The sequence below is a fragment of the Topomyia yanbarensis genome, chromosome 2 (assembly GCF_030247195.1).
Source record: "Topomyia yanbarensis strain Yona2022 chromosome 2, ASM3024719v1, whole genome shotgun sequence".
NCBI lineage: Eukaryota > Metazoa > Arthropoda > Insecta > Diptera > Culicidae > Topomyia > Topomyia yanbarensis.
The window spans coordinates 84,670,125-84,693,139 of NC_080671.1; the positions used below are offsets into that span (position 1 = coordinate 84,670,125).

Sequence of the window (23,015 nt, forward strand, 5' to 3'; positions counted from 1 at the left end):
AGTGGACTTTTCCGCGTACAGCTCTGAGCACTCTTTATCCCACCACAGGGTGGGAGACCGTCCATGGGTATTCGCGCTGGGTACTGGTTTAGTCTGAGCTTGATTCGCACTGTCGAGAATCAAGCCAGCCAAAAACCTGTACTCTTCCTCCGGAGGAAGTTCTTGAGTGGATTCGATTTTAACGGATATCGCGGTCGCGTAACTCTTCCAATCAATGTTCCGTGTGAGGTCATACGAGGCATTGATTGTTTTCGATGGTCTTGAACCGTTAGCAATTGAAATCACGATAGGCAAATGATCGCTACCGTGCAATCGAACTGTAGCGATGTCGAGCAAAGGGATAAATCCAACGCGCTTGCGCGTGCTGGTGGTGTAGGAATCCGCGTCATTTCTCCCGTGTTTAAGATGGTCATGTTGAAATTGTCGCAAAGATCTTGGATTAATGTTGATCTATTATCATCATGAAGACAACCCCATACCGTACCGTGCGAGTTAAAGTCTCCCAGAACTAGCCGCGGTGCCGGTAAGGATTCCGTGATATTACAAAGCGCTCGGTGCCCTACCGAGGCTCTAGGAGGAATGTAGATGGAAGCAATGCAAAGGTCTTTACCTTTGATTAAAACTTGACAAGCGACAATTTCAATGCCTGGTGTTGAAGGGAGGTTAATTCGGTTGAAAGAATAGCACTTTTTGATCCCCAAAAGTACTCCTCCATAGGGGTTTTCTCGATCCAGACGAATTATATTAAAGTCGTGGAAGTTGAGATTTATATCGGAAGTTAACCAAGTTTCACATAATGCGAAAGCATCACATTTTAAACTATTTAGTAAAAATTTAAAGGAATCGATTTTCGGGAGGATACTTCTGCTGTTCCACTGTAGAACAGTGATCGAATCGGTGACCTCGTTCGATGACTTAGCCATCGAAGGATACGATCGCTGCAAGGAGGGGCCATTTAGTAGTCAACTGCTTCAAAAATGTTTGCACTATAGGGAGAAAACGTATCAGAAGGCTTTTAAGAGGATCAGTAACATTGAAAGCTGTGAAAATTAAGTCCACTATGTCAGAAAATTTCATTAGTCCGCTACTGGACTGAGTATCTGTTTGAAAAAAGGGGACACTTGGGGTTTTTGATGTTCCTGGAAGTGGTGGGTACTCCTTGTTAGAATTAATATTTCCAAGTCCTGGAGCAAATTGCTTCGGCTTTTGTGCATCACTTCCGTTGGATTTATTGGTTGTAGATGGCGCACTCTGAGTGGACGACACCTTGGCACCCTTACGAGGCAATGTAGGGGAGGCTGGATTTCTCCTCTTCCTGGATTCCCCTGGGTTAACCAAAGATGTTCCCTCTCGTGGGTCGTCAGATTCTTGCTCAACGTTAGCCAAACCAGCATAGGGATTTTCGGACAGGACAGATGGCGAAGCATTCTTTAGCATTTCTGCATAAGAACGCCTTGAGCGTTCCTTAAGGGAGCGCTTAATTTTATCCCCGCGCTGCTTGTACGCAGGACATGATTTAAGAGCATGTGAAGGGCCCCCGCAGCAAATACACTTTTCAGTTTCTTTGTCGCAAGAGTCATCCTCATGCTCTCCTTCGCATTTGCCGCATCGTTTCTTATTTCCACAGTATGTGGCTGTGTGGCCCAACTGCTTGCAATTGCTGCAGTTCATGACCCGCGGTACGAACAGGCGAACTGGTAGGCGAACCTTGTCAAGGAGGATGTAGTTGGGAAGAGAGGACCCGGCGAATGTCACCCGAATCGAGCCTGATAGAGAGTAGGTAGTCTTACCTCCCTCGGTGTTTGCGGTATGCAATTGTTTGCATTCCAAGATCTTAATCTGTTCAAGTGAGGGGTCCTTAAAGCAGCCAACCCCGTGCTCCAACAGTTCTTCGCATTTCAGGCCCGGTTCGGACACTACCCCATCGATTTCACAGGCCACACAAGGCACGTACGCTTTAAATTCCCGCGTAAAGCGCTCACAGCAAGCAATCGCGTTTGCCTGGCCGAGATCACTCACTAGAACACGTATCTTGTTTGCCCGAACACGTGTTATCTGAGTTACGGCCGGGTAATTAGCAGTCAGATCTCGAGAAAGTTTTAATATATTAACCGGTTTCTCTCCGGTCCGAAAATATACCACCCATGGCCCAGAGGAACCTTCTGGGTACTGCTTTATACGGGGAGCAATGCGAGTATTAAGGGGATCAGGGACTTCCATGATTACATCAGATGGTATTTCGCCCTCGGCCATTTAAGCACGAGGGCAGAGCGTTATATAAACGGGAATGTGTCTTATTATTTGATTACAAGGTAGAGTAAAAGTAGGGAAAACGAAAGAAAGCAAACGAGGAAAAAAAATAAAGCAAAACTAATCTGCAAACAACGTCGATTGTTCCGCACCAGCGAAAACAATGTACTGGATTTACTGCCGGCACCAGCAGAATGGCAGCTAACGAACGAACAAAGGATGACCTTGAATCACTGAAATATACACACCGAACACCACTGTGAAATATAACGATCCGTTCCGTTCAAAGGTTGGGAGACGTATGATAATCGTATGTTCTTCGTGTCATATCAACACAGCCAGGGGAAAGTATAAGCGTTCGTGCATTGTGTTGTAGTTCCAAGGGTTGCATGTTCGGATCCTGCCTCTGAGGGATTTTTTCACCCCTGGGGCAGGATCCGGCAATCGGGACAAAACCATCCAGCTACTTCGAGGGTAAATCAAACAACTGAAGCGGGTCGACAGAGGAGAGAGGACATGCAGATCAAGTATCTCAAACAACAAAGCGCGGAATAACAAAAACCAGTGTCAAGCCACTCTGGCCGAATCCGAATGTAATCCCACCGTCACGCGTTCAACGAACTCAGTATGAAGCTCATCAGCGGTTCTCATCAACCTACGACTCCGGTGGAAATTGGCTTAACCGGAACAAAACCAAAAAAGAAACGTTTGACGAACCTACACTTCCGACGCTGATTCCAACCGGATCCTCTTATCAAACGGAACTATGCAGGTAGAATAGAATGAAGGACATAGAGACTAACATCAGACAATAGCAGCAATGATACTATAGACAAAAGCGGCGATCAAGGTAGCAGATTGAATGACCCTCAGGCGTTGCCAGGTGACGCCTACAATGCTCCATAGCTTAGGAAAAAAAATCTCCGTTCATACGTAGTTGCGTTTCGGCTTCGCCTCATAAGAAACCGACACTAACTTATTGTTGGAAAAGATTAGCGCCGGCTTAACGCAAATCCCTTAAAACTAAAACACACTTTGTGTTTTAATCGAACGACTGATCAAACGTGATGTCCCGTTCGAGCAGAAGTTCTGTTTATGCAGTGAAGTGAAGTGAAGCAGAGACTTGTCTTAGCTTAGCAGGCCATATATAGTAATAGCATAGTAATCTCCGTTCGCAAAAGTAAATTGCGTGCGAAGGGTTCAATGGGAACACATTAAAATTCAATTTTTAATATTTATTTTCATGTAAATATATAAAGGACCAATGGCTCCTTTAAGCTTACGCAACGAGCCGTGTCAAATAAACGAATTAGGAATTAAAATTAAGACTAACGTCGACCGCCTGAGAAAATCACGCAGCCCAATCCAGAAATACGAACAAATGCCTTCTCTCAACGCGCATCAAAGCAAGCCTTCACTGTCTAATTCCACAAGCTCCCTCAGCATGTTTAGCCAAGAGATCAGATCCAGAACAACAAGGCAGTCAACCCTAAACTAGCCAGAACCTTAAATAGCTCCAAGGAAAAATCTAACAGGCTGACCTAGGATGTTCCGGGTAATACCTATGCTTCCTCGGCGGTTACCGGTGTGGGTCTTGGGATACAGAATATAGAACAACAGATGGATACAGAAAGCAGACGACTCATCCAAAAAACATCTTGACAACAACTTCTCGCCGATATGCTTACCCTGAGAACTAAGCTCAAATGCAGTCTGCTCGAAGCACACTAATGAAACCTCGACGAATACAACGCCAACCACATATGCAAGCACCGCATGGAAACATGCCGTCCCAATGCAGTAAGCTCTATCACGAACCTCCCCACAAGTATCGACAGGAACCGCTGTCCAAAGGGGGGCTAACCACGTCTCCAGGGCACGAGGCCCTAGCCACATCATCCACAGACAAACAATTAGCGGCAGTGACAAGACTCCATCACTAGAAAAGAGCCGAATCACTCACGCACTACACTGCCCATAACAGCCTAAGAGTTCCATATGGATTTTTGTAGAAAATGAGATAGCTGTTGGATTGTATTCTGTAGCATCACTAAATCACAATGCACAAATAAAATTACCATGTTTATTTAGAAAATATCGAAAAAATACCAAAACATGGTTGTCCCATCCATAAGGCTCAATGAAAATATAAATCTTGAACAGCGTTTTTCTCAGCTTGCTGTTTTCAATATCATAATATCTTATGCTTTTATGGGCAGTAAAGTAGAACATGAACGGTCTCAGAGGTGTTTCAGGGGACCTACATCTGCTGCCCAGCCAATCTGTATTGCCCTGCGCGTTTCTACGAAACAGCATTGGCCATGGTCCGTGGTTGAGAAACCACTACTCTTTGGATGCCAAAATTGGAAATACATAAGATATAACAAACAATCTGGGTTGGTATCCGGACTTATGTTCTATCAGGTACGTGTAGAACTGATCACCGTCGCCCAAATTTATCAGCTATCCGATTAGATACATGGTCGTTCCGATTTCAAAAAACGGATTGAATACCTATACATGTTGAGTTGCCGCGAACACGCTTGTACCAAAATGCCTGTTACAACTTTTGCCGCATTATCAAACGAACAATGAATGGAAGCAGCCTATAACTTTCTAAACACAGCGGTGTCAGGCACATATTAATACTCCCAACGATTGCAATTACTGTAGGCTACCATTGATGGAAAACTTTATTAAAAATAATTGAAAAATTGAAAAAAAAAAATGAATGCCAAATAACTAGATTTTTGTTGGATTAAACAGTTGATTAAATCAACTGCAGTATCGTGTTTATATATCAGCTAAATGATATTTTTCATCTAATATCTTTCTTTAGGTGAGACTGTCAACTGTATTCGCTTGATAGGTGTGTGAATTGTGGAATTCGCGTTGGTGCAATTCGAACTTGTTGCTAGATATAAGTACTTGCAAATCGGTTGACATGTTTTAGTTCTATAGTTAGTAAACCCTTACTGGGTCCGAATTCCGCCTAGTTACCCCTACCTGTTTTGGGTGGCCCGTGAGAGAAATATAGACTCATTTGATTATATGTATTGCGACGTGCATTTTCAGTAAACTTGAAGCAAGTGCCCGGTGCCAGATCGTGGTAATAACTCTGTTTTGTTATCTTCTACATAAAACGGTTATATTGATTTCAACTCCCTTTCAACCACGTGTTTTAAGTTGTTCAGGAAAACAAAACTTTCTGCTTAAACTACCCTGTTAAATCCTACCTGTACTGAATGGCATAGATGATGGAACTGAATAAAGACAACTTCCGTGAGCCTAAACTATATTTTATACCGTCAGAAAATATTCCACTTCACGAAGATTGAAAAAAATTGTTACCGAATCGATGAACCAAGTGAAACTAATGATGAATTATTTTGGAAGTAGCTATTTTCGTTATTATTTATATTTACATTTCGCAATTCTGCAATTGAAGTTCACCTTGAGGGTGCGCAGCATCTAACATAGCTTCGGTAGGACATATACAGTTGTTTTTACCTGGCAGAGCAGGAGTACCAACTGGCTCATCCGATTTCACCAAAAAATCCTCACTGTGTATTGATTGCTACGCAGTATAATTGATCCTCTACTTGGCCTTTTTCAATCGCTTTTGATACAGAGGACACTGTGCACTCCAAGAACAATGGCCGATGTCCAGTAGCTCATCAGGTTTTCGCAGTATGTTCAGATTATTGCAGTTAACACACTTGGAGAAGTTAGAGTTACAGTCATTGACAGTGTGTTCTTCAGTGCATTTTGGACAGCAAAGTGGTTTCTCACAGGACGCAGCATTATGGCCATACTCGGAGCACTTATAGCATCGCATAACATCGACCACTTCGGTAATTCTACAGCGTTCCCAGCCTACGTTGACACGTTGTAGTTTCATAAGTTGATCGAATGTTGAAGCATCAGTTTCAACTATGACTGACATTCTGCTTTTATCTCCGCTTTGTTTCTTCAGCACTCGAATTATTTTCAACTCGGTCGTCTTGGGAAAATTATTTTGCAGCTTAATTTTATCGATCAGTTCCTCCTGCTGCAAATCATCAGTGATTCCAGCAATTTTTATTCTCGGGCGAAGTGGTTTCTCAAATTCGATGTCGTAATTGTCAGTAAACAGCTTCTTTCCGTTTTCACTCAATTTTAATGCAAGTTCTGTCGTTTCGCACGGTTTGGTATTTTTGCCAGACCTGGTCACGCTGGCAAAAGATCTACCAGGCTGCACTACATTCACTGACTCCGAAGCGGTATCTGCTGCTGGTGGTGTTTCTATTATCCGATCGTTAATGCACTTACTTTCAAAAGCAGATTCCATACGCGATTGCTCGGTCGCTATGATAATGCTATTTTTGAGAATGCGTAGAATTTTCAACCGCTGTACTAACAATCATCTGCCCGCCAGTCAACTCCAATACCAACCAGAAAATCAAGATGACATCACTTATGTTTCCTCAGGTAAGGCTTAGAAGGGTATATGTCCTTCCGAAGCTATTCAAGATACTGCGCACCCTCAAAGTATGCCCCAGTTACAGACAACCGACTCACACGAAATTCGAGATGGCAACAAGGTATCTCTTCAACACATCAGGCAACCCGATGAGCATGGAGGATTTGTTACTGTTTCATCAGGTAAAGCCAAGGGAGGTATATGTCCTCTCGAAGCTATGCGAGGTACTGCGCACCCTCAAAGTGTGTCCCAGTTTCAGATATTCGGCAGATGTAACATACCCGACAGCAATGTTTCTCTTCTACACACCAGTCAACTGAGAAAGAACGTTCCTGTTTCATCAGATGGCTGCCGACATCAACAACTTAAGATATACAACCAGAATGTTAGAGGACTTCGTACAAAAATTGACGACTTTTTCGTCGCTGTTTCAGATGGTGAACATGATGTTATTGTTCTTACTGAGACGTGGTTGAACGATGAAATCAATTCGCTTCAACTGTTCGGTCCAATGTATACGGCTCATCGCAACGATGGGGAGGCAAGTGGCCAAAAATCGAAAATTGCATCAACTCCAATTCAAACCAATTCTATACAGAATGTTTACATATACTCTAGCTAAGAAATTTCCAGAGCATCTCGGAAATATATTTGACTTAACTGTGTATATGGGTGTCCAAAGATAAAAATTTTGAAAAATAGAAATATCACGTGGGTTTTTTCAACTGTTCGTATCTTTGCTGAATTTTGAATGAACCATATGTTCAAACATGCCATTTTAAAGCTAAGAATGCCAGCCTTGTCATTATATAATTGAAAATGCAAATATATTGCATTGGTATGGAGCATTGGTATGGTATGGTATGAAAAATAACGATTCAAAGTCCTAAAATATCTACAAATTGGATCCGGGAAAAAAGTCCCCCAATGTCCCCAGGAATTCTCGATGGGGGATGCAAGGATAATGCATATTCTAACTTATAGCTAAGATTTTAGTTGCCCGAATTTGCCCTGAACTGAGAACGCATCACTTGAAATTTTAAAGGCAGTCTCAACTAGTCGACCAGAAAAGGATACTTCAGTACATGTTTCGGTTGAGTGCTTCATGTTCCACAACGAAATGAGCGTGGACTATAATTTTTATTGAAAATATAATTCATCTGACTACATTTTTGCTATTCAACATTACTGTGTAGCAATAAATAGTTGTACTGGAATTTCACACGTACCGTTATCACGATCAATGTAACCAACTATTTGAAATTTTTAAATAGCATGATTTGTAAATTCAAAAATGTTCATGCTTATAATAATGAGCCCCGGAATCGCCAAAGCAGGTTTTGTGACCAAGAAATTTTTTTTATGACCTCTCGTAATATAAAAAATGTATTTCAATACCTATTCTGATAATTTTAACTATTTCGTTTTCGTGATATTGGTTTATATAGGATTCATTATACTATATCTCCGGAACAAGAGTTCCAAATGAAACAACAATTAATCGCAAACTATAAATATGAAGAAAATATATTGGCATAGCAATCAACTGAAAGAGCGACATTTCTTTTAAAGCTCATTGGTCATTTCAACATTGAAATAATCACTAAATAGCCTATGCACTTCAAACTACTTTTTATTTACTTCTATTTAATAAATAAATTGAAATATTTATGTCTATTTTGCGAAATGCATTCTCTCTCCGTTACTATTGGTTTGAGGGTTAGAAAGCACATGTTAACTGAGTTTTTTCTTTTTTCGCTTTTTGAGTTTTTTGTAACACTTTGAAGCCAAAGTCCCATTTTTGCTAAAAAAACTACTAACATTTTTTGTAAAAATAGTTGTAATAATACTTTTATCGAAAGGTCTTGTAGTTACCTGGAGAATGATGTGAAGAAGAACTGTGAAAAATTTCGAAACGATTGGCCCAGTAGATTTTGAGTTATGATGCACACCGCAATTTTTCGAGGTGCCTTCGGAAATTCATTGTCACTTGACCAATGAAAATTTAAGAAAATATTGTTCAAATACTGCATCATTATATGGAAAGTGATTGAATTGACTAAAACTCTCTGTGTCTCTTTTTTATTTGTTTGAAAAAAATACCTTGAAGACTTTATACCAAACCCCCCCGTACCACCTCTCCCCCTCCTCCTCACCCTTAAGGTTTTTAAACCTGGATACGTCCATTATGAGTTTCGTTCATTATTAACAACTCAAACAAGCTTTTCGCGAAAGAATATGAGACAAAAAAATTTTGGCCACCTGTTTGTATGGAACCTTTCCATAGTGCAGTGCTAGAAAAAAACGGGGTGGAGGTGTGCTCATTGATGTGGCCAATCGATTATCGTCCGAACGAAAAACCGGTATTGTCTGCAATCTCGAACAACTTTGGGTAAACATACGTATACGTGATGCTAGAATATGTGTGGGTGTTGTTTATCTTCCTCCCGACTAAGCCGACGACATAAGCGTTATTCAGAAGCACATTGACTCCGCACTCCACATCGCAAGTTCTCTTGACCCCCAGGCTGTTCATTTACTATTTGGAGACTACAATCAACCTGGCCTTGTTTGGAGAGACACTCACTTATAGTTTGCTGCCCCCGACCCTTCTGAATCGACCTTCTCGAGGTCTAACGTAGCCTTATTGAACGGGATGTCTTTGTTAAACATGCAACAAATGTCAACTGTTACTAACCATCGTAATCGAACACTGGATCTTCTGTTTGTTAACGAGGAAGCTTCACAAAACTGCACTGTTTTGGAAGCACACGAACCACTAGTTGGCATTGATTCACAACATCCTCCGCTACTAGTTTCGCAGACATGTCTACCGCAGGTTCGATTTGACGAATTGACTGAAGACAGAGAGTTTAACTTTTCGAAAACTGACTTCACTGGGCTTTCTAGCTCATTGAAGACAATTGACTGGATGCCTACGTTAAATCATGCAACTGATATTGACTTTGCAGTAGAAAGATTTTCGCTTGTATTAAAACAGTATTTCAGTGTTTATGTTCCTGCACCTCGTGCGCGACCAAAACCACCATGGTCAAATCGACGACTACGAGAATTAAAACGCTTAAAGGCAGCTGCACTCCGACATTATACTAATCGACGCAACCCCATGACAAAGCGGGAGTTTACACACGCAAGTAACAACTATAAATCGTACAACCGCTTCCTTTACTCTAGGCACATACTGCAGACTCAATCTGACCTCAAGCGGAATCCAAAACGTTTCTGGTCATTTGTGAACGGAAAACGTAAGGAAAATGGGTTCCCCACTACTATGTTCCTTGCAAACAATGAATCAAGTACACCTGGTGGCATATGTAACCTGTTCGCGAATCATTTCTCAAATGTATTCAACACAGCTTCGGCTGACCACAACCAGATAGTGTGCGGCCTTCGCGATGTCCCTTGCGATGTCATGAATCTAGGAAGTATTCATTTCTCAGAAGAAGACGTTCTTGTTGCAATAAAAAAGTTAAAATCTTCAGTGTCTGTTAGTCCAGATGCGATTCCAGCTATTATTATAAAAAGATGCGCGAGTGTACTGTGTGTCCCTCTTCAGCTCATCTTTAACCAATCGCTATCTCAAGGGAAGTTTCCTGCGAATTGGAAAAAACCGGTCATGTTTCCCGTTTTCAAAAAAGGGGACAAACAAAATGTTGCAAATTACAGAGGTATAACTTCGCTGATACTGATGATACTGATCTAAAAGCGGCCTTTGATTGTGTTGATCATTCTCTGTTGTTGGCAAAAATTAAGCGACTAGGAGCATCGCCTAATTTCATCGAATGGCTTGAATCGTACCTCAGAAACCGTTCTCTTTCTTTGAAATTAGGAAACAATGAATCATATACCTTAAACAACTTTTCGGGAGTGCCGCAAGGAAGCAATCTTGGGCCGTTGCTGTTTACCTTGTTCTTCAATGATGTTTGCTTTGTCATTCCGGCTGGATGCAAAGTTGTCTACGCTGACGACCTCAAACTGTTTTTTATTATACGATCCACAACAGACTGTATTGAGCTGCAGAGACAACTAGATGCCTTCTGCAAATGGTGTACTAGGAATTTATTGACTATCAGTGTCTCTAAATGCTCTGTGATTTCCTTCACTCGCAAACGAAACCCAATCGTATGGAACTACACTATCAATAGGGAATCACTCAAAAGAGTGTCACTTGTCAGAGATCTTGGTATTCAGCTGGATTCTCAACTATCTTTTAGAGATCACTATTCCCACATTATAGCACAGGCAAACAGAAACCTTGGTTTCATTGTGCGAATTCCTAAAGGATTTACTGATCCATACTGCATTCGAGCGTTGTACTTTTCGCTTGTCCGTTCTGTTCTAGAAACTAATTGTATCATCTGGTGCCCTTACACTGAAATTTGGATTAACAGAATTGAAGCAGTCCAAGCGAGGTTCATTCGTTATGCTCTTAGATCTTTGCCGTGACGTAACCCATCGGATCTGCTACCGTACGTTGATCGTTGTCGTTTATTGGATATGGATACCCTAGCCAAAAGACGAGATATATCCAGAGCCGTCTTTATTGGAAATATTTTAACTGGTCAAATCGATGCTCCTTATATTCTCTCACAGATCAATGTAAATGTGCCCCCTAGAAGTCTAAGATCATGGGCTTTTTTGAGACTTGACTTTCAGCTAACTGAATATGGCCATACCCGATCAGAACGACATAACAGAAAGCTATCAAATTTATATCTCATGTTGATATTTATTACTCACTGTGTTATTTTTGTGATATCCCAATCAGCAAGGCAAGCAAACTTATACCAAGATTATATCTTCTGGTGATATCATTGAACTGCTAATATGATTTTAATGTACGCATATAACGATGATGTTATAATATATTACATATTCTTTCACGATTATCATTGAACGCTAACTGTAAACTGTAAATCGGGTAAATGACCAGTTGGTTAAAGCCCCAATAACAAATCAATCAACTGTGAATGATTGTTATATTACACAAATGACTGTCTATTTGCTAATACGCTGAAGCCTCTTTTTATGCGTATTTATTCAACTTTTTAAAGCAAATTTTCGAAGTTTTTAATGATTTCCTTATATTTGCGTTTTCCAATTGGATATTCAAAGTTCCACGATTTTGAAAATAGATAAGTTTTAGATGCAAGTGGTCGGAAAACTTGAAAGTAAGGTGTTTAACTTACTTGGTTGCGTTTTGATTAAGAGATTACTTATTTTCTGAGACACTCGTCTGGCACGCAATTTCGATTATGTGGCATAGATTTCAATGTTGAGGCATTTATTCAAAAAGTTTTGGCATCGTAAAGTTATCAACAAGCTATTCTAAAGATTGTAATTTTCATATAAAACTTATTTTAAAGAAGATGCAGGAAGTGTCAAGCACTCCAGATGAAATAAAGAATAAAGAAATAAAGAATTCAAATAAAAAAGCATTTTTAAACTCTTTGTTATGGTTTAGTCAAATGATTATATAAATAACTTTTTTTTAATGAATTGTGCATATTGCGAAAACGAATTTTCAGAACTTAAAAAACTGTTTGATATATACTGATTTCCACAATATCGTTATGAATTTTGAGGATCTTCGAGGATCTTGAGTACGATTTCGCCATCTTATGCGGGTTTTTCATAATCAACCGAAACTTGTCCAGTTTGTGGGTATCTGATTTTGTGCGTTCTCCAAATAATCAAAGCATTGTAATTTTTTAATTTAAACCCCCGCATAAAAATAGTTCAGTTTGAGATTGTTGTATCTTTTCATTCCACCTAAGACAACTGTCATTTAAAATGAACTGACAATTACTTTGAATGCGCCTATGTAATATTGTTTCCGTTGTATTCGATGGTGCTTCGTTCGTTTTAAAAAAACATCGAACTAACAAATTTTCGTAATAATCAAGATACTTGATTCATTTTGTAAAAAAAGCTTCATTCGTTTAAAAAAAAACATCGAACTACCAAATTTTCGTAATAATCAAGATACTTGATTCCATTTGTAGAAATTTAAAAAAGGGAATAATACGACCTGTTCAAATTGTTGAAAGATTAATATTTGTGAGTATGCTGCATAAAGCTATCAATATTTCAAAATGGCCTAGAAATCTCTGAATATATACATATCCCAGCTGGTATTATTGTTTGCTGTTACAATTTGAATATGTGTTTTAGATAGTGCTTGAAATAGCTAAAAACTTTAATGTAAAAATATTGAATAATTTCCTCCTTAAAACTAAATAAAATTTAGAAAACAAAATGTATTTTAGAAAACATGAAATATTCTAAAATTCGTCACACCGAAGAATCCTCAACAATTTCTCGAATTTTATGATTATCTGTTATAATATTCGCTCTTGATAGATTGAACTATTGTAAAAAATTGAATTTCTTTAAAAAAGCCAATAACAAAACCCCGAAAGCGACTTTACTTGAAATCCTCAAAATGCAAGCCTCAAAACTTTGGTATTTGTTTCTTTGAATCTATTTGGAATCATAAGTAACATTTGCCGTATTCTCCGTAAAATAATGTAGGTAAATTATCCACTCAGTCCCAAGTAACAATTGAAGTTCTTTAGCATGCTACAAGTGCAATCTAAGTTTTATGAGTTTATAAAATTACCATAAGGCTACTAGGGATGTTACCATATCGCATCGAAATTATTTCTAAAAATCGTGTAAATCATGTTAACGTACAAGAGAAGCACCGAAGCGCACTATTCAGAATCTAAAAATAACCCCACTTTCCTAATCTGAAAAGATATTATAATGCTATTCAGTCTATCGTAATATAAGCAGCTGTATGAAAACAAAGCGTATTATACAAGGAAAACAAACAGTCCTTAGGCTGTGGCAAAGTTTAATGTGTGCGTTCTGGAAACATCTTCTGCATCTATAATCGTTTTGCCCTTGACGAATGCGTAGAATATTATGCTAACATTAAACATCGATCGAAAGCAACGTCGTTGGTTTATACAGAAAACATCCCCATAAAACTCAGAATACCCAGGTTCAAATCGCTATATCCACAAATAACAATCAGCCAGCATGTATGCAATCATTTGACAAAACTATAAAAAGCTTTTGCTAAATGAAGCTTTTTGCTTTCAAACGAAAAACGCCTTAATGTATGTTATATTTTTCTATTCTATTCTATTTTTACACTTGCACGCTAAATTCGTTGATACTATACAATAGGTAATAAAAGCTATTGGCCGTGGGGGAACCTAACAAAATTTGTTATAATTCTGATAGAAGCCTATCACAGGTTGTCATATTTTTGATATATACTAGAAGAATTTCTGTTATGTTTTCTGTTATTTTACCAACTAACGAGACCAGAGTTATAACACAACTTGTTATCATAACAAAGTAACTCAGTCTGTAATAATTTTGTTATTTCTTTCTGATCGGGTAACGAACCTATAAGGGCAATGTGTGATATATTTAACAGATTTTATGATTATTTCGACTTTTGTGAATCTAGTAATGCTTTTAAAATAGACATAAACGGCTCACTTAGACTATAAGATGTGATTTGTAATCTGTTAAGTAGAAACTAAGATGTACTGATGTGTAATTTAAGGTTGTGTAATTGATGTGTAATTTAAGACTAATGTACTTTGTCACTATAATTTTGTAAAGCACTGTCTGTACTGTCGCAAAAGATGGCTGGGTTTTTACGCGCATTTGAGATTAGTTCCTCAAATGGGCTTTTACCGCCCAACAAATTTCATGGAGACCATCTTAGGTAAGATGAAAAATAAAGTAAATAATAATAATAATAATAATAATAATAATAATAATAATAATAATAATAATAATAATAATAATAATAATAATAATAATAATAATAATAATAATAATAATAATAATAATAATAATAATAATAATAATAATAATAATAATAATAATCCGGGTACTCAGAATCATGACCGAATGTATTTTATTTTTTCAGGTTACTTCTTCGAAGAAGAGAATTTAAGATTTAGAAACTATTCATTTTCGATTGTGAAAGTGGTGTTTTGAAACACTGTATCAAGTTATGACATAAATTTAAGAACCAAACGCAAAATTACTACACAAAATTAAGCAGTTAAGTAATGTAATTGGTCAGTAAAACGAATAGACATTAGTAAAAGAGCACACATCTTCGCCATACATCAAACAATGATTAGTTATAACAACATCGTTAGGTTCTATAATTTATGCAGTGCTGTACGATTCAATTCATAGCTTTTTTTCAAACAACAGAACAAAAAGATTAACCTGTCATCTAGTTACTTCCAATGGTAGCTCGGTAAGACGATTAACAAAGCAACAATGAAAAGTAAGTTAGGCCAAGTCAGACTTTGAATGCCGCAGCAGACTTATTTCGTTTGCCATGGGTAGGCGGTACGGTAAAACATACATACAGTAAAGAACTCATCTGCCAGCCATTCCTACATACCGGCATCCAGCAAAACGAAAGGCATCCACAACAACCCAACACGCCCCACCGCACCCAGATTCTCATGTCACGTAACATCCAACCGTATTTCTTCATTCATGCTGTTTGAACGAACAATGCTCGCTAACATAATCCAAAATAATGATAATCCCGCCTTGGAAATGGGTCATGGAAAGATGCAACTTACCGTCGGCTGTCATGAACTCGATCAGCTCCTCCAGCTGGTGCGACATGGGACAGTCTTCGTTCGAGGGCAGATTGTAGTCAAGTGCGGTGTAGACGACGATGCCGAGCTTTAGCAGGATCTGAAAAGGAGAAGAAAAATGTGCAAGGTGTAAAAACTATTCGTTAATTCAATTTTCAGTATCCATAATACATATCCAAACTAGTTAATGCGACAACGATTCTTGTAAGTCTCGATTGACTAATTCACCACTATCAACCAGCCGAATAGCTATCAATGTCCCAATACAGATTCGACGATTTGAATTCCATCACCTCGCCGCTCAGTCCATCTCAACCGAATCGTGCACTTACGAGATAGCCGGCTTAGTGTCAATCAACGCACGCGCGCCCGATAGAGTCCACTCCAAGCGTGAATGAGTGATGGTTGGCACGTGAACCCAGCGCACCCAAAAGAAATGAAGAAAGAGAACCGCAATCTGCCAATCCTGTCAATGGGTCAGTGAGTCGTGTTTATATCGAACACAACACAATACATGTAGACCAAACGACGTTCGATTGTTCGATATCGTTTGTGATGTTGTTGTGATGTGATGGTTGCCGAATTCCACACCTCCGTTTGTTGAGTTCACTTTTACTTTCGTGATGAAGAAAAGAAAATGAGATTCATGCTCCAAATGTGGAGTAGGAGGAATCAAAAATCGTTCAAGTGATAAGAGCAATATTCTCCAAAAAATTTCTTGAAATAAAAAACGTCTTGTAAATTTTCACTAAAAGGTAACAAAATTTTAATGCAATTATCAGTTTCAAAATTTAATTTCATTTAACTTTCTAACTATAGGATATAAACTTACAACTTTTGGAAAGAATGTCTATGTATTTTTACTATTTTAGTATAATTAAATCGGAATACTTGTTTTCTATAGTAATTTTGAACCAGTGAAGACAGTAACATAATTACTTTAGCTGAGACATCAACAATTGAAACTATCAACAACAGAGCATTTGTGATACACTAACACATAAAAGATATTGAAGTAAGATCACATTTTGAAAAGTCATCACATTTTACTAGTAAAAAGCCACAACTATTCATAATAGAAATAAGCTCTCTTCAGAATAAATGTATGGCTTAGAGACCTTAATAAAGTGCAATTGTGAAATAATCTGATTTATCGTGTTTGCAGACTTATCTTATGAACAATGTGTACACATATAACTTGACAAACAAAAGCTTTGACCATATGCATTTTACATACCAAAACTTTTCGATTCCATATAATTAAAGTCACCAAAAAACAACTGAGTCCAACGTCCAAATTTAACCTGAATTCGCCATTCAATTTCAGACCAGTAAACTGAAGACGAAAAAAAAACAACCAATCACACGCAAGACTGCAAAACGAGAGCAAATGGCAATGAAAATAGAAATTCTGATTGCATAATGGCAAATCATATGCAATCATAATTTAACGGTACAAGTCATATGTTATAGAAACAAAAAATGCAACGATGTTACGGCTGACGACCACAAGCTACCGCACGGGCGGGTGGCCAGCCGGCAACGTTTCAGCGAGTAAGTTTTTTTTCCTCTTCCATTCCGTACATGGCCTCTATCGTGTGAAGTTAACCACTGAAATAGACCCACTGCCAACTGCCGGATGTTATCAACTTGTCGGAATCTGACTATAGCGATTTAGACTTCAACCAGAGTGCGGAAATACTCCCGCGGGTTTTGTTGCTGTCTGCAACTGGTTTGATTCTGAATTCTGGCCGTATTTTGCAAGTAACGTCCGGCTTGTCGGGAATCATCTACTGGTGTAGATCACAACACAACAATGAGTGTTGGATAACTACTCAACGTTTTAAACCAGAGCAACATTCAACTGATTGCAGTGACCTAGTGTTAGTCCAGCAATGTACAAAGATTCCAAAAACCACGAATCACGGTCATTAAGACGATCTGTTCCAAGCCCCATCAGTAGAGCAGCTGGCCCCACCGCTAGAACTGCCGGTCACTGGGTTCTGTGAAATCACCGGAAGAATTGGTGATTATCGCACACATCAACTTCGAATGATATATCTTAAGCCCAACATGACGAGCAGTTCCTCGCTAGCTACGGGAAGAAAGAAATCCCTTCCGTGCCCATACAGGATGATAGCGCAATCATCGCGAACGACGGAGAAGCTTCCCTCTGAATTGCGAAACGATGAGAACGACAACAGGAAGAACGGGGCTATTGAGACTCATCATGTTCGAGTAAATTACATGGTTTTGGAATGATTCGTCGTCGATGAGAATTATCTGCGGGAGAAATTTGGACAATAATGATAGCTTCGACTAAATACAGTAGACAAAGGGAGAGAGATTGATTGAGGGATCAAAGAAGAAAGAAACGAAAAGATAGAAAGAATCATCTATAAAATTGAGATAATAATTTAACCCAAACTTTTAATTCAACTATAATAAAAATCGTGATTAACCATCAAATCGTAATACATGACGTAAACGCTTGCACGCATGTTGTTTTCGACCCGTAATTAATCTAGTTGACAGCATTTTTTTTAATTTGACCCTAGGGTCATTCGCCTCTTTTCGGGTTAGAGAACTCTCTTTTGGAAAAATCTCTAACCCTATGTTGGGACTCGAGCCCACGTGAGCTGCGTACAAGGCAATCGATTTACCAACTACGCTATGCCCGTCCCCAAAGTAATTGTTTGTTTCGATATAAAATAGTACAATCTCCTGTTTCAGTACCTATTCAAATTAACAATTTGTCGTCCGTCATTTGAAGATACACATCAAACAGCTTATCGCACAATATTTATGCAAAATCAAACACCCAACAGTTTGAATATGCCTCGCTCTCGTTGGTACTGTTTTGGTTAGGCATACACCAGACCTTGCATCAAAGAGCGCTCATCGATGTTTCCCTCGTTAACCCGTCAACAAATCGGCGCCAATAACAGTGATTTTTTTACTTTCATCAAGCTCCGTTGTCGTTTTTATCGTCGGGTACTTCCTGAAGCTGTCGGGTTTCACATCATTCAGGAAAGTTTTATACGCGGTGTACTTTTCGGCGTACACGTCTCAGCATTCGTTGTCTCACCAAGATGTGAGGGACAGGGCGTTTTGGTATCGTGTGCGCCTATCGTCTAAGCGTGAATCGAGGCTTCAAAAATCAAGAGATACTAAAACCCGTACTCTTCCGTGGGGAAACTCTTGAGTGGATTTCTTCTGAAATCGCGGCGCTTCAATGCTTCGGGTACGGTCAGACGAGGAATTGATTGTTTCTGATAGTCATGAATCGGAAATAATTGAAATCACACAAGGCAGGTGATCGCTATCGTGGGAATTCAGGATACTTTCCTCAGGCATGTCCGTGACATTTCTCCAGTGTTGGTATAATCGAAATGTTGATCTGTTATCATCCTAAAGACAACCCCATACAGTACCGTGAGGGTTGTAGTCTTCTAGAACTATTCATGGTGTGTCTAGCAGTTCTATTATATTACAAAGCATTTGATGCCTTGCCGAAGTTCTGTGAAAATGTATATGAACACCATGCAGAGCTGATTAGAACTTGACAAGCGCAAGTTCAATGCCTGATATCGAAGGATAAGTGGAAGGCAAGCTGTAGCAACTGTATTGAAAACCCGCTGAAGCTTGGTGATAGCACTCCCAAGTAGCACGCTTTGTTACTGTATAGTATTTGTAACTCTCTTGGTAACAACTATGTTATGGAAAAAGCGCACTTTGTTTGTATTTTGTGCAACATGTTCCTAATTGCAGCAAAATAATGAAAACAACAGCTGTGCCATTTGTCGAGCACTTGGTAGTTGCACAGTTCTGTTTTATGGTGGAATGGCAAACAAAAAGGCATTTGCAACTTGTTAAACTTTTTGTGCAAGTTAGCAAAGTTTCTGATTAGTTTCACAACTGTTAATGATGTTTGCATATTTAACACTATTGGCCAGCTCTATAGTTACATAGTTGCACAATCAGTTTAAAAACTCGTGGAAATTCTTTCAAATCTATCCAACAATAAATAATGTTGTGTAGCAGTTGTGCAACATATAAAACTTTCAGCAAGTTGCAATTGCTACTTGGGCTGCGACGACCGTAGGCGAGAGTTATTATGCAGTTCTCCAAAGTGTGTTTGCAGACCCAGGCGCTCGAGAATTGTTGTGGAATCCACGCTGGCACACAGAAAGTCTGACGTACTTCATCGCAATATCACACATCAAACCAGATTCGTTGACAACACCGTCAATCTCCACTTACCGAGCGGGTGCGTAGAAGCGATACTTCAGCAAAAAAACATTTGCAGCAAGCAATCTGGTATATCTCGTCGAGATCATTAACTGTAATACGTATCTCATTAGCTCGAACACGTGTTACCTGGGTTAAAGAAAAAAACCTTTTTTCCCAATCTCAAAAATATTCAATTATTGGACCGAAAGTAACTTCACCAGCTGCAGCGGTGTGTGCGATTGATTTTCACTAGTGATAGTTAACACTGGATCAATTGACTGCACTAGGTAAGCCACCGGCGAACTCTGCCTCAGACAAAGGTTGACCTTCAAGACCGATAAATACAGTATACACAGCATATCCGCCACATAAAAACGATCCGCTTCGATTGACAGCTCGGAAACGAATGAACTTTTGAGATTGCTTTGAATCTTGGCATTGTCAACAAGACTGTCAATTTTTACATTTTACCAATTGAGAGCCTTATTTCAAAGGAGGCCAATAATGTGGTGACCTGGGATGTCACATTGACATCTGTGAAAGTTGTCCATGCTGTTCGGCTTCAGATAAATACTGGAAACATATAAAGATCGGCCTGACTGTGACACGTATACGACAACCTGTTCCAAATGTTTACAGCCAGGCTTCTTTAGTACAGTCCCAGTTAAATTTGTCTTTATCGCTATAGGAACACCACGTCCGCAACTAAGATGACTGGTAAAAGGGTTGCGATCGCATCGGTAGATTGTCGATAGCTCGGCGTTTAATCTATAAACACGTAGGCAGGTTTCGGTGAGAACGATAATGTCGTAGTCACAGAAGATGAGGGCAAGCAAGAAGGTTTGCGTTTTTGTTCTCATTCCGCGAACGTTCTGGTAGTAGACGTACCGGAAATCATGTGTTGTATGCGACGGGATGCTATGAACCAAAAGGTTTTCAGTGAGCGGATTCTTATTTAAAGCAAAATACTCGCCAGAGAAGAAAGTTCGGAAGACCCCCTCACGACTCCGAACGCAGGACCGGGACGACTGAGCAGGACGCTGCACAATGACACAACGAGTGACAAAACCTCAAAAATCAATAGCTTGTAATTCTTTTGTAAATATTTATTTTATTTTTCTCTCAGCTTGAATAAAATTATCTCAAAATTTAACGATAATCGGATGAAAAATAAATTTTTAACCATTGTTGGTGATTGATGAAAATATTGATGATTCACAATGATGCATATCATCGTCGAATGTTGAATACTGAACCAACCTTGCTTATCAGGTCATCCTATTTGTAGTAGGCGATCAAATTCAAATACATAACGCGCCAAATAGAACTTTTCATTCGTCAATAAATGCTGTATTACGTATTGTCAGAGACAACTCAGCATTAAATGAAGATCGGGCCAATATGGATGTTTTCTCATCGCAATCGATAACTTTCGATACTTGATGAATGAATCAATTAGCATTCGTTGCAATATTTTTAGGCTAAAAAATAAAGATATTTTGTCATCAATAGTTCTAGTCGAGGTTCTAGTGCCCTGTAGGCCCATCACTGTAGCTTTCAAATGCCCTTCTTAAACATTAGAGCGTCAAAACTGTCTCAATCACTTCGACTGAATGCGGAAAATATTATGTAGCTTGTGCCTCACTTCTGAGTGGATAAGAATCGAAGATGGTGGGCACACTCAGATTGAAAAATTATCACGTGGAACGAAGGAATGGAAGGAATGTAAACAAGCGAACTTGGTTACGCTTTTCATCGATTCAGATTTGTTGGCAGCTTGAAAATAAGTTACTATGGAAGGTTTTCGTCTGTACACATGTTCGTGCATCGAAACCATGGATTACTATCAGATTTGAATTGGTGATGAGTGTTAATTTTGATGAAAAATGGCTTCACTGTTTTTAACGTGTTATTGAAATAGGTGATATCGAGGATTTCTATTCACTTTTAATTGTTGTACTAACGAACTTCAAATGGCGGTATCTCAAGAACTACATAGCAGTACTTTTTAGTTCTTTGAAAAGAAGAATGAATATGCTAAACTATAGATTTAAGCTTTTTGTGCAGATATCATTTATGTTTGTTCTGCATCAAGAAAAAGCAATTCAGAAATTCAATGTCATATCAGTAATTTATCTTTATACGTCTTACAATTTTTGAGATGGTCTACCATGGGTCACTTATCATAAATCTGATTCTAAATTTTCAAGATTATAGACCTCATCTTGCGCATTTTTGCGGTAATGTTTTCATATCTATGTTTTTGAAAATACTTATATGGAGACGCCCTGTAGCTCATAAATATTTCTACAAATTGGTTGCTAAAAAATGACTCATTTTTACTAGTTTTGTTAACCATTTCTGCTATACGACGGGGTTGGCTACTATTATTAACGTGTATAATAACCCTTTAACGACCAATGTTTTCAAATATGAAACATGAAAACAGTCGAAAAAAAACAATTGTCGAATTTCAAAACTGAGTTACTGAAATGGATTCAGTAACCCAATATTAGTAAAAACCCAATTTTTAGCCACATGAACCAATTTTTATAATTTTATCACAACTTTGTATGAAGAGGTGCCACTGTGCTCCGATGAAGTTTCTGCTACGCTATACTCAGCTATTTTGATACCTGTTCTGATGTGTAGGCGCTGCAAACATTCAGTTCCTAGCCTGATTTTTCTCGTCCTTCGCTCTTTAACAACCAGTTATCTTGCTGTGTTCCCTTGTAAGTTACCCAACTGACCTGTCACGTTGCGTTATCTTCGATTTGTTCAGCGACCTTGCGGGCATATTTCTCGACAACTCCTCTAGCTGGCAGTCGCTGTATGTACAGCCGTATGGTTCTCTCACGCCTAGAACCGGTACTGCGAGATAGTCTTACAGGATTCCTAGACGCCTCTAGATAATGCTATTGTTCTTATTTATTAAATGTTTAGAGCTCAAGGATCATTCACCTTTTTTGTAAATAATGTACATGTCGAAGGAACAAAAGTTACAATTCATGAAATGTAAATATGAAAAAAAACGGAAAATTATTGCTACCGCCGCACACTGCTTTCCGCTCCTTGTGTTAATCTTCTTTCTTGGTTGGGAGTGATGGTCAGATATACCCTCTGATACTTGCTAATTGTTCCATCTGTCTTCTCTCACGCTCGTTTTTGCATCCATGTCGTCGTCGCTAGAGCAGCTTTCATTTTCGCTGTTAGATGTTTTTTTTTTTATTCATTTCGTTTATTTGATAGGCACAAATGCGTTAGCTTGGCGGTGCCAAATACTTATGTTTTTACATTTTGGATATCTTAAAACTAGGAGGTTACAATGTTGAAATATTTTTTTTACAAAGGAAAAAAAAAAGTTTACAGCTATCTTAAGACTAGAAATAAGATTC

At 38.8% G+C, this 23,015-nt stretch overlaps 1 protein-coding gene across 5 annotated transcripts in view; it reads right to left on the reverse strand.

Moving 5' to 3' along the window:
* LOC131678691 (protein spire) overlaps window positions 1-23,015 on the reverse strand; it is a 563,546-nt gene that overhangs the window by 292,013 nt on the left and 248,518 nt on the right. For all 5 annotated transcript variants that reach the window (XM_058958940.1, XM_058958943.1, XM_058958941.1 and 2 more), the window contains exon 3: window positions 15,370-15,487. In XM_058958940.1, the coding sequence (XP_058814923.1) occupies window positions 15,370-15,487 (118 nt within the window). The remainder of the gene's footprint in view (window positions 1-15,369; window positions 15,488-23,015) is intronic.